Source organism: Mauremys reevesii, linkage group 5 (genome assembly GCF_016161935.1).
Source record: "Mauremys reevesii isolate NIE-2019 linkage group 5, ASM1616193v1, whole genome shotgun sequence".
NCBI classification, from domain to species: Eukaryota; Metazoa; Chordata; order Testudines; family Geoemydidae; genus Mauremys; species Mauremys reevesii.
The window spans coordinates 139,078,400-139,090,066 of NC_052627.1; the positions used below are offsets into that span (position 1 = coordinate 139,078,400).

The following is an 11,667-nucleotide window of genomic DNA, read 5'->3' on the forward strand; positions in this document are numbered from 1 at the left end:
CAGGGGGCTTGTCGCTCCACAAGAGGTGCCGCCCGGCCTGGCCCGTGATCAGTCCCAAGTAGGACCCGCAGGCGAGAGCCGGTCTGGGAACGGGGCAGGGAGGGGCTGCCGGGCCGGGGCTGAGATGCTGCTCTCAGCACAGAAGAGACACGTTCATTAGGCAGCAGGGAGCGATCCGAGCACCTGGCTCCCTTTGAAACGGTGCCACATTCCATCTGCGCTGCCTCTTTCTGAGCCGTTCACCCGCTCTGGAGCCCTGGCCAGGTTTGTGGTCATTCCTGAGCAGGGGATCTGCCTCTCCCTGGCAGCGCTGGGACTGGCACGGCCTCTCGCCTGCCCCGGGGCAGGAACAGTGCCCGCTTGTGAGGAAGTGGGAATGTTCCGGCTGTGTGATGTGAATGCTGAGTGGGGAGTATTGACCTGGGGAGGGTGCAGGGGAGTTGTGCTGGGACGGCTGCACTGGGGAAGGGAGGACACCTGAGCATGTAACCTGAGACCCCAGGAGGGGGGTTGGAGGCCAGGTGACACCTCTGCCCGGGACACTGGAAAAAGGACAGAGGCTGGGGGAGGAGCCAGGGGGAGGCTGAGTGAGAGGCTGGGGGGAGTTTCAGTTTGGGAGCTGGCTGGGAAATGGAGGGGAGCCCGACGGGGCTTGGGATTCCCAACGGGGCTGTGGCCTCCTTGGGGCCCACAGATGGACCTAACTAAAGGGGGTCCTGTTGTCTGTACCGGCAAGACCTGACTTGGACTGTGCTCCTGTCATCCAAATAAACCTCTGTGTTACTGGCTGGCTGAGAGCCCTGGTGAATCGCAGGAAGCCGGGAGTGCCGGGCCCGGACTCCCCCACACTCCGTGACACCGCTCCCATGCCCGCTCTGGTGGAATGGAAAGGGGTAGCAGCAGGGTCACTGCACCCTCTGGGCCTGGCTGTGCTAAGGCACAACGCCCAGTGCCCGGCTACACTGGGAACTACGGCCTAGCTTCACAAAGGGGCCTCGGCATTGTGTGGGGTTCAGTGCTAGGGGAGCCTGGGCCCATGTGCCAGCCCCGGACGCCGGGCACCCCCGGCTCTCCCCCAAACCTGGCAGCACGGTGACCAAGGGGTGTCCCCACGCCCGCTGTCCAGCCCGCACACCAGAGCGAACACAAAGCCCCCGAGCCACGTCTCTGTCTGCGGCTGTATTGAGCCGGGGCTTTGCCGGGCGCTCACCAGCCAGGCGGGAGGGCGCCGGGGAGCAGAGCCCGCAGCCCCGGGATGCCGGCGTAGAGGAGCGAGGCTGCTAACACGGACATGGAGAAGACAAGCAAGGCCGGGACCACGCGGCGGAAGGTGCCGAGCGCGTCCGATAGCACCGGGACCATGGGGCCGAAGAAGAGGCGCGCAGCTGGGGACTGGATGGTGGCCTCAAGGATCCCGGCGCACGCCAGGCACTGGCCGAGCGCCAGGAAGAGCGTGATCTGCACGAGCCAGTGGAGAGCGGAGCTGGCGTCCACCCCAGCGCCCCGCCACCTACACGTGGCACGGGCTGCAGCATCTCCTGCGACGTCCGGGCCCTCGCCCTGCCAGGGGACAGGAGACACCGTAGGAGGGGGGAGAAGGGGATGTGCTGCTCCCCTCTTCACCGAGCCAGGAGATGGTGCCCCGTCCCTGCTGCCCTGCCTCCCGCTGCAGCTCCCTCGGCACGAGCAAGGGGTGGGGCAGCCTGCGGCAATGCACCCACGAGCAGCAATGCGCCAGCACAAGGCCGTCCCTGCAGCTGGCAAGATGCAGCCTGGACCGAGCCCCTCAGCAGCATCCTTTATGGCACCTCCCTGCCCCCACGGTGCCTCTGGCTCCACAGAGCAGGGTCTGGCACAGCCCGGGGTGAGAGGACACAGGTCTGGGGGGAAGGGGAGAAGGTAAAGTTCCCAGGGAGGGGTGCAGCATTCCTGGGGACTGGAGTGGGGCAGTGCAGAGGGGACACATGCATAGGGATGGGGGTGGTGCAGGGGTGATAGGTGCAAGATCTGGGGTGAGGGGCAGTTCAGGGGTGTTGGGCACATGCTCCAGGGGTGATGGGTGCAGGATCCCGGGGGGAGGCAGAGGGGATGGTGCAGGATCCGGGTGTGACGTTATTGATATAAATTGGGACCATATAGAACATGGGTTGCAACCAAGGTCCTCTAGTGGCACCAAATCTTAGGTAAAGGGGGTCATATAAGGTGTCTAAGACCAGGTTATGGGTGGCTGGTTATGATTATGCTGTCTGTGTGCATGTGTCATTTTTAGTTGAAGTTATGAATATTGGCTCTATACTGTCTGTATTTCAAGTTGGTGATGTGCTTCTGGGTGACATCCCAGACAAGTTGGTGTTAGCTCTGCCTAGCCTGCTTGATGGCCCATTAAGGACCATCAGCTACACAACTGACCCATGGAGAGAAGGCAGATACGCCTTGTAACTCAGCAAAGTGCAGGGACTGGCCCATGTGACTCCAGATTCCATTTTGCTGTAATTTTCCACAGTAAGGACAAAGAGGTTCTTACACCTGGAAAAGCCTATATAAGGCTGATGCCTCATCTCCATCTGGTCTTCAGTCCTGCTTCTTACCTCTGGAGGGACTTTGCTACAAACTGAAGCTCTGAACAAAGGACTGAGGACCCATCCCAGCGGGGGATGTTCCAGAGACTTGATTTGAACCTGCAGTTTACTCCATCACTGCTGCAAGCCTGAACTAAGAACTTTGCCATTACTGGATGTAATTGATTCCATTTAACCAATTCTACCTCTCATCTCTACCTTTTTCCCTTTATGAATAAACCTTTAGATTTTAGATTCTAAAGGATTGGCAACAGCATGATTTGTGGGTAAGATCTGATGTGTATATTGACCTGGGTCTGGGGCTTGGTCCTTTGGGATCGAGAGAACCTTTTTCTTTTATTGGGGTGTTGGTTTTCATAACCATTCATCCCCAGGACGAGTGGCACTGGTGGGGATACTGGGAGACTGGAGTGTCTAAGGAAATTGCTTGTGTGACTTGTGGTTTGCCAGTGGGGTGAAACCAAAGTCCTCTTTGTCTGGCTGGTTTTGTTTGCCTTAGAGGTGGAAAACCCCAGCCTAGGGCTGTGACTGCCCTGTTTGAGCAATTGGTCCTGAATTGGCACCTCAGTTGGGTCCCGCCAGAACCACCTCGTCACAGGGGGCAGGGGCATGGGGCCATGCAGGGGATGGGTGCAGGATCCCATGGGGACAGAAGGGATGGATGATGTAGGATCCAGGGGCAGTGCATGGGGATGGATGGTGCAGGATCCAGGGAGGGCAGAGGAGATGGTGCAGGATCCGGGCAGGGGTGGTGCATGGGGAGATGGCTGCAGGATCCAGGGGGGGCAGTGTAGGGAGGGGAATGGGTGCAGGATCCCGCGGGGGGCAGAGGGGAATGGTGCAGTATCCAGGGGCAGTGCAGGGGATGAGTGCAGGATCCAGGGGGCAGTGCAGGGGAATGGGTGCAGGATCCAGGGGGGACAGTGTAGGGGTGGGAATGGGTGCAGGATCCAGGGGCAGTGCAGGGGATGGGTGCAGGATCTGGGGAGGCAGAGGGGATGGTGCAGGATCTGGGGGCAGTGCAGGGGATGGGTGCAGGATCCAGGGAGGGCAGTGCAGGGGATGGGTGCAGGATCTGGCAGGGGCAGAGCAGGGGATGGGTGCAGGATCCACGGGGGCAGTGCAGGGGATGGGTGCAGGATCCGGGGCAGCGCAGCGCAGGGGGATGGGTGCAGGATCCAGGGGGCAGTGCAGGGGATGGGTGCAGGATCCCGCGGGGCAGAGGGGATGGTGCAGGATCTGGGGGCAGTGCAGGGGATGGGTGCAGGATCCAGGAGGGCAGTGCAGGGGATGGGTGCAGGATCTGGGGGGCAGAGCAGGGGATGGCTGCAGGATCCCGCGGGGGCAGTGCAGGGGATGGGTGCAGGATCCGGGGGCAGCGCAGGGGATGGGTGCAGGATCCGGGGGCAGCGCAGGGGATGGGTGCAGGATCCTGCGGGGGGCAGAGAGGATGATGCAGGATCTGGGGGGGCAGCGCAGGGGGGGATGGGTGCAGGATCCGGGGGTGGGGGCGCTAGGGGAAGGTGCAGGATTCTCCCCAGGAAGAGAGAGGAGGTAGGAGGGCAGGTTTCCCAGGAAACAGTTCCCAACTCACCACTGGAGAGTAATGTCTGAGCTCCCCGCTCCCCCTGGGCACCGGGCCCCCCAGGCATGTGCTGGGAGCAGCCTCCACCAACTCCAGGCCTGCCTCCCTTCTCTGGCCTCACCGAGCCTGCCTGGGCCACCAAACGGGACCCAGCCTCGCTCTGCGACTGGCCTGCCCGGGCCCCACACAGGAGAGCACCCGCCCCACCCTGGGGCTCTGACCCGGCAGTCCCCCATTGTGACACAGCAAGCAGAGCAGCTTCCTGCCTGAGGTCATAATGCCGCTGGCTGGGTAACCTCTGTGACGTTACTGTCGGGAACTGGGACAGTGGAGATCATTGTTGCAACCATGGTCCTGTAGTGGCACCAAATCTTGTATAAAGGGGGTCAAATAAGGTGTCTAAGACCAGGTTGTGGGGTTCTGGTTCTGGTTATGCTATCTGGGTGCATGGATCATTTTTGTATTTAAAGTTGAGCCATTACACACATTGAATCTATTTCCCCATGTTAAGTATCCTCACACCTGGTTGTCAAAGTGTCTGAAATGGGCTATCTTGATTATCACCTCAAAGGGTTTTTTTTTCCTCCTGCTGATTATAGCTCATCTTAATTAATTAGCCTCTTAGAGTGGGTAGGACAACCCCCACCTTTTCATGTTCTCTGTATGTGTATATAGTTCCTTACTATATATTCCTTTCTGAGCATCCCATGAAGTGGGCTGTAGCCCACGAAAGCTTTCAGATAAATTTGTTAGTCTCTAAGGTGCCTCAGATACTCCTGTTCTTTTTATAAAATGTAAATGTAGACAAGCCCTGAAGCTCTGAACAAAGGACTGATGATCCCAGCGGGGGATGTTCCAGAGACTTGATTTGAACCTGCAGTTTACTCCATCACTGCTACAAGCCTGAACTAAGAACTTTGCCATTGCTGTATGTAATCGATTCCATTTAACCAATTCTAGCTCTCATCTCTACCTTTTTCCTTTTATGAGTAAACCTTTAGATTTTAGATTCTAAAGGATTGGCAACAGTGTGATTTGTGGGTAAGATCTGATCTGTATATTGACCTGGGTCTGGGGCTTGGTCCTTTGGGATCGAGAGAACCTTTTTCTTTTACTGGGGTGTTGGTTTTCATAACCATTCATCCCCAGGACGAGTGCACTGGTGGGGATACTGGGAAACTGGAGTGTCTAAGGAAATTGCTCATGTGACTTGTGGTTAGCCAGTGGGGTGAGGCCAAAGTCTTCTCTGTCTGGCTGGTTTGGTTTGCCTTAGAGGTGGAAAAACCCCGGCCTAGGGCTGTGACTGCCCTGTTTAAGCAATTGGTCCTGAATTGGCACCTCAGTTGGGTCCCGCCAGAACCAGCATGGTTACAACCTCCCTGCAGAGAAACCAGCACCCACGGGGCAGGCTTGGTGCTGCCCGGGTCAGCCTGCGTGACGGGCAGCTGGGGAAGAGGGTCTCTCTGGGGGAGCTCCTGTCTCCCCAGCACAGCCCCGAGGCGAGCGCCAGGGCAGGGTGGGCAAGGAGAGCCTGTGCACCTGCCCATACCCTGCCTATCGCCCGGCGCTGGGTTATGGCCGCTCAGAGCTCGTTCTCCCCTCATTCTCCTGCGCTGGGGTTTGGCCGAGCCAGTGCTCCCCCGGCCTGGGGGAGGGCAGGCCCCTGCCACCTAGCACAGGGCACAAGCAATGGCTCCAGTGCATCTCCGTGGGTGCAACCCCCTGACACTGAACTGGGCCTCGGGCCTGGCCCCCACCCTGACCTTGGGATGGGGATAGATTTCTAGGTGCTCTGTGCTCCCCCAGCCCCTCGCTCTGCGTCCCCTTCCCAGGGGAGCAGTTGGCCCCGGGGGTCTCCTCTCCTGCGCCCCTGGCACCGCACACGTGCTGGTGGCAAACTCATGAATTCTGCCCTATTCGGAACGGCCACCTGGGCCCATTGCTTTGAATGGAGCTGCAGCCACGGTGCCCCAGGCTGTGTCCCTACAGTCGCCGCCCCAGCAAAGATGGCCGCCGGCTCCCATAGTTCTCAGCCAGACCAAATCCAGGCGGCGGCTCCGAGGGAAGATGGCGGCCGCCTCTCAGCGAGGGGGCTGGACGGGACAGTCTGAGGCTCGGGGGGAATGCGGGAGGGCCAGAGGTGCAGAGCTGAGCTGCAGTGGGACTGTGGTGCATGGGAATTAGACAACATGCTTGTGGCGCATTTGGAAATGGGCATTCAGCTTGTGGGCAAAGCACCTTGCCCTGAGCAGAGGGGGCAGGACATGGTGCCACACAACACTGGCAGGTGGGGCTGGGCGGGCTGGCAGGGCACGTGGGTCACAGAGCAGAGCCAGGGGTTGGTGAGAGGGGAATGGGGCTGGCATCTCCGGGTTTCTAACATGGGGACAGGTGGGAAGCTGACGGCTGGCCGGGGCAGGGGATGGCTGGCTGGTGGGTAAGTGGAGGCAGGGGGAAGCTGGGGCCCAGGGGGTGGATGACGGGAGTGTAAACAGAGTCAGGCTGAGCTCTACCCTGACATCTGGTGGTGAATTATGGCAAGCGTGGAAAAGAATTTCAGGGGCTGATCGTGTTTGCATAGGCACACCCACCCCACCTGGCACAGCCCACGGCAGCCTGCGATGGTAGCTTTGGTAGCTGTGGAATCCACAGTTTCTTTGTTGTTGGGGCAGGAGGAGTGGAGTGTTTGTCACCCTGATTGTGTGGATGAGGAACTGTGAAACTGCTTTGTGACAGGGAGTCTCACCATCAATTGAGTGGCACTCACCAGACAAGGGAGTGGGCTCCTTGTGTGAACCAGAAGCACCAATTCCATCTCCTCCTCTCTCTACTCTTGAATATCAAAGCTGATTTTTGATTCCCTTAAGAATCTAACTTACAGGTTACTGAGCTGAAATCACTAAAGAGCTGTGCTAACTAGTGGGGGAGCCTGAAGCTATATTGCGGAGCAGAGCAGCTGGCAGAGCGGTGTGGTTTGTGGGACGGTTGGAGCTGCCCGCGGAGCGAGCGGAGCCGAGCAGTTTGTGGGGATGGCTGGAGCGGATCGAGGGACGGCTGGTGGAGCAAAGCAGCTGGCAGAGCGGAGCTGAGCAGTTCGTGGGGAAGGCGGAAGCAGAATCCCACGGAGAGGCAGGGCAGTCGGCCCCGGACCACGTAAGGTTCCCCTTTCTACCCAGGCTGGTGGAGGGAAAACCTCTGCAGAGAGACTCTCGAACTCTGGGGCTGCACTGACCCGGGACAGAGACTTTTGGGTTGCGGGACTTTTGGGACATTTGGGGTATTGGACTTTGGAGCCTTGGGGTGATTTGGGGGTTGCTGGACTCAAGAGCCCAGGGAGAAGGACACGGCCCAGTTTGCTGGGGTGGGTCTTTGCTCACGGTTTGGTCTATGAACTCTAGTTGAGGTATTTTCCCAATTTAATGCTTGTTGTTTATCTCATGTAATTAAACCTTTTCTGCTACACCGAGACTCTGTGCTTGCGAGAGGGGCAGTATTGCCTCCTCGAGGCGCCCAGGGGTGTGTGTAAGATTTTCCCAGGTCGCTGGGTGGGGGCTCGAGCTGGTTCTGCATTACGTTGTAGGGAGGGGACCCCTATGTACTGAACCCGGCCTTTGCTGCTATCAACTCAGCCTGGCAGAAGGGTTACAGGAGTATAAAAAGGGGAGCTCATCTGAGGCTAAGCTGAGGGTTTGGGGGCTTTCGGGGGTGAGTGTCTGAGGGTAAGCTTGAGGCTGGGTATCGAGGGGACAGTGGAGCTGGTTGGGGGGCTGGGTCACAGCTGGGGCTGTTTGGGGTAAAGTTGGAGGCTGAGGGGGCTTTCTTGGGCTGGTGGCTTGGGGGGCAGTTGGAGGGAAGCCACGTTCACTTACAGTCTAGTACCCCACAGAATCCAGCCTCCTGGCCATACTGCGCAGTGACCCCAAACTTGGGCCAAATGTGGTTTGCAAACACCCCTTGCCACCCAAGCCACTCCAACCCTCCGTATGTCTGCACGCAGCTCCCTCCACTCTGCTTCCCACCTCCGCTGGGGGCAGCTTCAGGGCGCCTGCTCCAAAGCCGAGAGCAGGGATGGGGTGCCAGGCTCGGGCCGGTGACCCCTGTGCCCAAAGGGAACAAGCAGAGGGGGCTGGGCCACAGCTCGGAGGAGATGTTTTCATTGGGTGATGTGGAGTTAATCGGGCACCTGGAGCCTACTGAGCTGCTCAGCACTTCGCTGCCTCTTCAAGGCATATTTATTAAGCTCCTCGAGCCCGTGGGAGCCCGGCCTGCCTTCGCCACTGGGAGGTGGGGCGGGGGGGGGTAATTACTTTCCCGAGCAGGGGATCTGCCTTTCCCTGCCAGCTCTGGAGCTGGCACAGATTCTCGCCTGCCCCTGGGGCAATGGACCTCAGAGCCAGCAGCAGTGCATGGCCCGTGTCCGCCCGCGCTGGCCCGCAAAGGTGCATTAGCCGACTCGCTGCACCAGCTGGCGCCTGCTGTGCCAAGGCCTGGTGTGCTGAGCCTCGGGGGGCTGAACCAAGCACCCTGCTGGCAGTGACGGGCACGGGGCTGGGCTGGGAGAACCCGCACGGGGTGCAGCCCAGAGGCCTGTGCAGAGACCCCCTCGAGTGCTAGGTGCAGCAGGAGGAGCTGGGGGCACGGCAGGGGCACAAAAGGGGCTGGTTGGGGGGGCTTGTTTTTGCTGGTGGGTGCTTTGGAAGAGGGGTGTGTGTTGGGGGGGAGCTCTGCCAGCTTGGGGGCTGGGGCTATTTTCAGCATATTTGTACACTTCTTTCCTATGCTAGTTACTGAGTATGTGTCCCCCATTGGTACCTTCGTGGGTGGGGGGCAGCCTCAGAGGAGGGGGCGGAGAGGAGCGAGCAGGGGGCACCTCGGGGGAAGAGGCGGAGTGGGGGCGGGAGGAGGTGAAGCCTCGGGGGAGGAGGCCGAGCGGGGGTAGGGCCACAGGGCAGAGTGGGGGCGGAGCCATGGTCCAGGTGCCTGTGCCCCCCCCCCGCACTTCCAGTGCTCCCGCCTCCCCAAATGCAAGTGTCATGCACCCCTAGGGCTGCCACAGACGCCCTAGGTCAGACCCCAGTGATCCCGGTGCCCCACGAGTGCTCTGCTTGTGGGTGCTGAGGGAGCCGGCGTCTAGGCCTGGATGGGGGGGACAGCGAGCCGGGGGCTGCCTGCACTGAATTGTATTCCCTAGTGACAGGGGTCCCCCTGCCCACGGCTCTTCGGGGATGGGGCGAGAAGGGCCCCAGGTGCCCCCCCCCTCCCACAGCCGCCCGGCCCGGGCACCCAGGAGAAGAATGAAGAGGCCAAGCCGCACAACCGTGGAAACTCTGTATTCAGCCCATCACCTCCGGCGGGGTCAGCCAGGGCCCAGACGACGAGGCCAGTGCGAATCAGGAAGTAAACGGCCACCAGCGAACCCAGCACGTCCAGGGTGCCCCGCAGACACTGGAGGACGTCCCCCCCGGAGAAGCCCCTTGTCTGGGGGCCGCTCGCCTGCTCTGCGCCCCAGGCTTGTGTCCGGCTGCCGCGTCTCCTCAGACGCTGGGCTCCCCCTGCCAGGAACAGAGCGGAGAAGCCAGGTGCCCAGCGTGGGAGGGGGCCAGGAGCCCTGTTGGGGGGAGTACAGCCATGCCAGGCCTACCCCACTGAGAGAACAGGCACAGAGGGTCAGGGACTTGCCCCAGGCCCTCTGGGGGTCAGTGGCAGAGCGGGGACTAGAACCCAGGTCTCCAGAGCACCACGCTGTGCTCTCACCATTGCACCGACCCTCCTCCTTCCTCTCCCTAAACGTCTGGGCTCATCGGCTTCTCCCTCACAAATCTGTCAGTAACCACGTATGAGCCAATCAAAAAGAGGAAAAGAACCCCCAGTGCACATATCCCCCGCGGTCATGGCTGGGACAGATCCTCTGCTGGCATAGATCGACGTAGCTCCGCTGACGTTAACAGAGCAACCCCAAATGACACCAGCTGGGGATCTGGCCCCATTGACTCCTGTGGAGTGGGGCTGATTCACACCAGCAGGGGATCTGGCTGACAGTATTCCATCTGTTGAAAATCCTGCAGCAGTGAGTTCCACCGGTCGCTGCCATCTCTGTGTGGATCTGTATTTCCCTCCTTTTGTGTTAAATGTACCTGCCATGAATTTCCAAGAAGAAGAAGCTCAAGGGCAGTACGAGGAAGAGGCAGGAGAAGGTGGCTGCCGCCTGAGAGAGGATGTGAAGAGCTGCCAGGAGCAGCAGGGTGTCCAGGACCCACTCCGTGCTGGCAAGGACGTCTGCTGGGAGGAGACTCCCCTCGTCAGAGGGACCCTTCCCTGCTCCTTGGGCCAGGCTGGGCTGGGGAGCCTTCTCCTGAAGCATCTCTCCGTCGCTGCGAGGAAGAGAGATGGAGCTGGGTGAGACCTCAGCCGATGGGACATGTGACCATCCCAAGCCAAGAGCATCAGCCAGTGCCGGCAGGGCCAGTGAAAGCTCAGCGGTGTCCGGCTCTGGCCCAGACAGAGCCGTGATGGGAAGGTGCCAGCCCTGGAGACTGGAGTCCCCTGCTTATCCCAGCCACAGCTCTACCGGCTCCCCCTGCCAGCCTGCCTCGACCCTGGGCCCGGAGGGGTGTTCGGTTCCACAGGCTGCTCCTTGGTCTCTCTGCTCAGGCTGTGTGTGGGGGGGGGGGGTGTTTCTGTGTCCAGCACCCTCCTCGCCACACAGCGTCAGACAGGAATAACCCGGCCTCCAGCCGGCTCCCAAGCGCTGCCCAAGCGCTGTCACCAGAGCCGGGACTCGCCTCCTCTCAGCCAGGCACACGCGGCTCTGCCCTGGCTCGCTGTGCCCCCGCAGCTGGGCCTGGCACCCCCGAGCCCCGCCGGCCGGCCAGGCACACGCGGCTCTGCCCTGGCTCGCTGTGCCCCTGCAGCTGGGCCTGGCACCCCCGAGCCCCGCCGGCCGGCCGGCCAGGGAGCACTCAGCCTGTCAGCGCTCTCCCTGGGCGCCCACTGCCTGCTCCTGATGTCACAAACATGCTGGGTCATTTGCATACATGACGAGCCAGTGTGCCACGGCCCCGCTGGGTGAGCCTGGGCCGGTCACGTGGCTGCTCCGTGCCTCAGTTTCTCCCTCCCTAGAATAGGGATGATGATCCTGCCATTTGTGAAGTGCTTTGTGAGCGCTACGCCTGATCAGAGCTAGGACTTGGGACAAGCATTCACACCCACCCACCCACACACACACACACACACACACACACACATACCAGGAGGCTCAGTCGGGCACACGGCTTCCCAGGGGGGACTGGGTTTCCTCTGGAGAATTCCTGACAATGGTGTCTGGGCTCCCGCCCTCACACCCTGCCCGCAATGACCCCATGGGTGCAGAATCGCCCTAGCCCTGCGACTGTCCTGCACTGTGCCCCGGCACAGCCCCACAGTGCAGAGGGGCACCGGCAGCTGTGAACCGGGCTCTGTGCTGGATGGCAATGGCAGAGCAAGGAACAAACCTGCTGGGGGAGC

At 60.5% G+C, this 11,667-nt stretch overlaps 1 protein-coding gene and 1 long non-coding RNA gene across 2 annotated transcripts; both read right to left on the reverse strand.

The window, feature by feature from the left end:
* Positions 1–1,164: 1,164 nt before the first annotated feature.
* Positions 1,165–4,374, reverse strand: LOC120406360. The gene is made up of 2 exons (XR_005599231.1): positions 4,174–4,374; positions 1,165–1,560 (listed from the first exon to the last, which is right to left on the reverse strand). It is a non-coding gene; the product is annotated as an uncharacterized LOC120406360 (long non-coding RNA).
* Positions 4,375–9,517: 5,143 nt separating this feature from the next.
* Positions 9,518–11,195, reverse strand: LOC120406358. The gene is made up of 3 exons (XM_039541103.1): positions 10,931–11,195; positions 10,299–10,535; positions 9,518–9,716 (listed from the first exon to the last, which is right to left on the reverse strand). Exons 1-3 carry the CDS (start codon positions 11,188–11,190, stop codon positions 9,521–9,523), a joined length of 693 nt encoding a protein of 230 aa, XP_039397037.1. The 5' UTR covers positions 11,191–11,195; the 3' UTR covers positions 9,518–9,520.
* Positions 11,196–11,667: the final 472 nt, after the last annotated feature.

Bases quoted from the DNA above. Each gene is read 5' to 3' on its own strand.
- LOC120406358 (XM_039541103.1), bottom strand. From the start codon at position 11,190: ATGACCCAGCATGTTTGTGACATCAGGAGCAGGCAGTGGGCGCCCAGG. The intron at 10,536-10,930 runs GTGACAGCGCTT...TCTTCCTCGCAG, and splicing joins GGAGGCGAGTCCCGGCTCTG to CGACGGAGAGATGCTTCAGG. The intron at 9,717-10,298 runs GTACATTTAACA...TGTTCCTGGCAG, and splicing joins TTCTTGGAAATTCATGGCAG to GGGGAGCCCAGCGTCTGAGG.